We start from the raw sequence: 1,517 nt of genomic DNA, 5'->3' as shown, positions 1-1,517 counted from the left end.
AGGCTTTATTGATAAATACGCAGACCCATAGACACCGGGAGAGCTGCACCCTGCCCGGCCCCGCCCAGCGCCCGGCCTGCCTGGGAGGTGCCAGGCGACATGTGGCAGGGCGGAGTGCCCAGGCTGGCTCGCCCCAGGAGCTGGGCTCAGGAGGGCAGCCCGAGGTGCCAGGTGCCCTGGGCACCGCAGGTTCCCGGCGTCCTGAGAATGCGGCTCCCACAGGAAGAGGTTTGGTCTCAAATCTCGAAACCATTTTATGAGAGCGTCCAAGTGCTGATGGGGTGAGACCGGCCCCGCCCATCCCGCGGCCCCGCCCACCCCGGCAGCCCTTCCCGAGACTGCCAGGTACAGACCGCCTCCAGGGTCAGGGCTTTGAGGGGGCCGCCGTGTTCTGATGGCAGGGAGCCCCCGCCCCGCGGCTGCAGCAGGGGCAGCAGCAGACACGAAGGGGCGGGGAGGATCGACGCAGCGCAGAGGCGAGCGCAAGCCCCACAGGTGCGGCTCTGCCCGGGGCTGTGTGCCCAGCCGTGCCCAGCAGGCGAGTGCGGGCTGTTGCCTCTGGGGTGGAGACTCAGTTCGCCGGCTCCGAGGGCCCTGCTTGCTTTCCCTGGGGCCCAGCAGCCCCTGCGCCCGTCAGCCGGCCCGGCTCAGTTCCTGGGCACCAGCGGCTGGTTCACGATCACCTGGATGACAAAGTCCTTCTGGATCTTGGCTTCGTGCAGCCGCGTGCGGTCCGTCAGCAGCTTGCCGGAGAAGAACCAGCGCTGCCAGCCCGGCTCGATGCCCTCCTGCGCCTGCAGCTGCTTCTTCAGCTGCCCCACGGTGTCGGCCATGCTGGCGCTCAGCCGCAGGTCCTTGCCGGTGGAGAGCCGCACCTTGAGCGGGAACTCACGCCGGGCGCTGGGCGCCGGCTCCAGGGGCTCCGTGCTCTCGTCGCCGCCCCGCTCCAGGATGAGGTTGGCAGGTGGCGCCAGGCAGTACACGGGCAGCTGGTAGCGGTTCCCCAGTTCGTCGTAGCACTCGGTCAGGGACCCTGCAGGGGAGCCGGAGATGCCAGCAAAGGGGTGAGGGGAAGGAGCTGGAGACAGGTACAGCACGGGCAGGAGCCACCAACAGCACAGACCCCTCTGCTGGTGCCCCTCAATCCCGACCCACGGCCCCCACTAGCCCAGCCCTGGGGTCCCCCCAGCTCTGCCCTACCAGTGCCCCTCAATCCCAACCCGCTGCCCCCACTAGCCCAGCCCTAGGGTCCCCCCAGCTCTACCCTACCAGTGCCCCTCAATCCCGACCCGCTGCCCCCACTAGCCCAGCCCTGGGGTCCCCCCAGTTCTGCCCTACCAGTGCCCCTCAATCCCGACCCACGGCGCCCACTAGCCCAGCCCTAGGGTCCCCCCAGCTCTGCCCTACCAGTGCCCCTCAATCCCGACCCACTGCCCCCACTAGCCCAGCCCTAGGGTCCCCCCAGCTCTGCCCTACCAGTGCCCCTCAATCCCGACCCGCTGCCCCCACTAGCCCAG

General features: G+C 69.4%; 1 protein-coding gene across 1 annotated transcript; it reads right to left on the bottom strand.

The window, feature by feature from the left end:
• Nucleotides 1–364: 364 nt before the first annotated feature.
• On the bottom strand, nucleotides 365–1,033 carry LOC113408338 (ubiquitin domain-containing protein 1-like; the record flags this gene model as incomplete). The annotated part of the gene is made up of 1 exon (XM_026661529.2): nucleotides 365–1,033. A coding segment is annotated over one exon (386 nt), but the record flags the coding sequence as incomplete, so codon positions are not given.
• Nucleotides 1,034–1,517: the final 484 nt, after the last annotated feature.

The sequence above is a fragment of the Terrapene carolina genome, unplaced genomic scaffold, assembly GCF_002925995.2.
Source record: "Terrapene carolina triunguis isolate 2854851 unplaced genomic scaffold, T_m_triunguis-2.0 Scaffold8816, whole genome shotgun sequence".
Taxonomy (NCBI): Eukaryota; Metazoa; Chordata; order Testudines; family Emydidae; genus Terrapene; species Terrapene triunguis.
The sequence above is the reverse complement of the archived record's forward strand: the minus strand, read 5'-3'. Positions and strand labels throughout refer to the sequence as shown.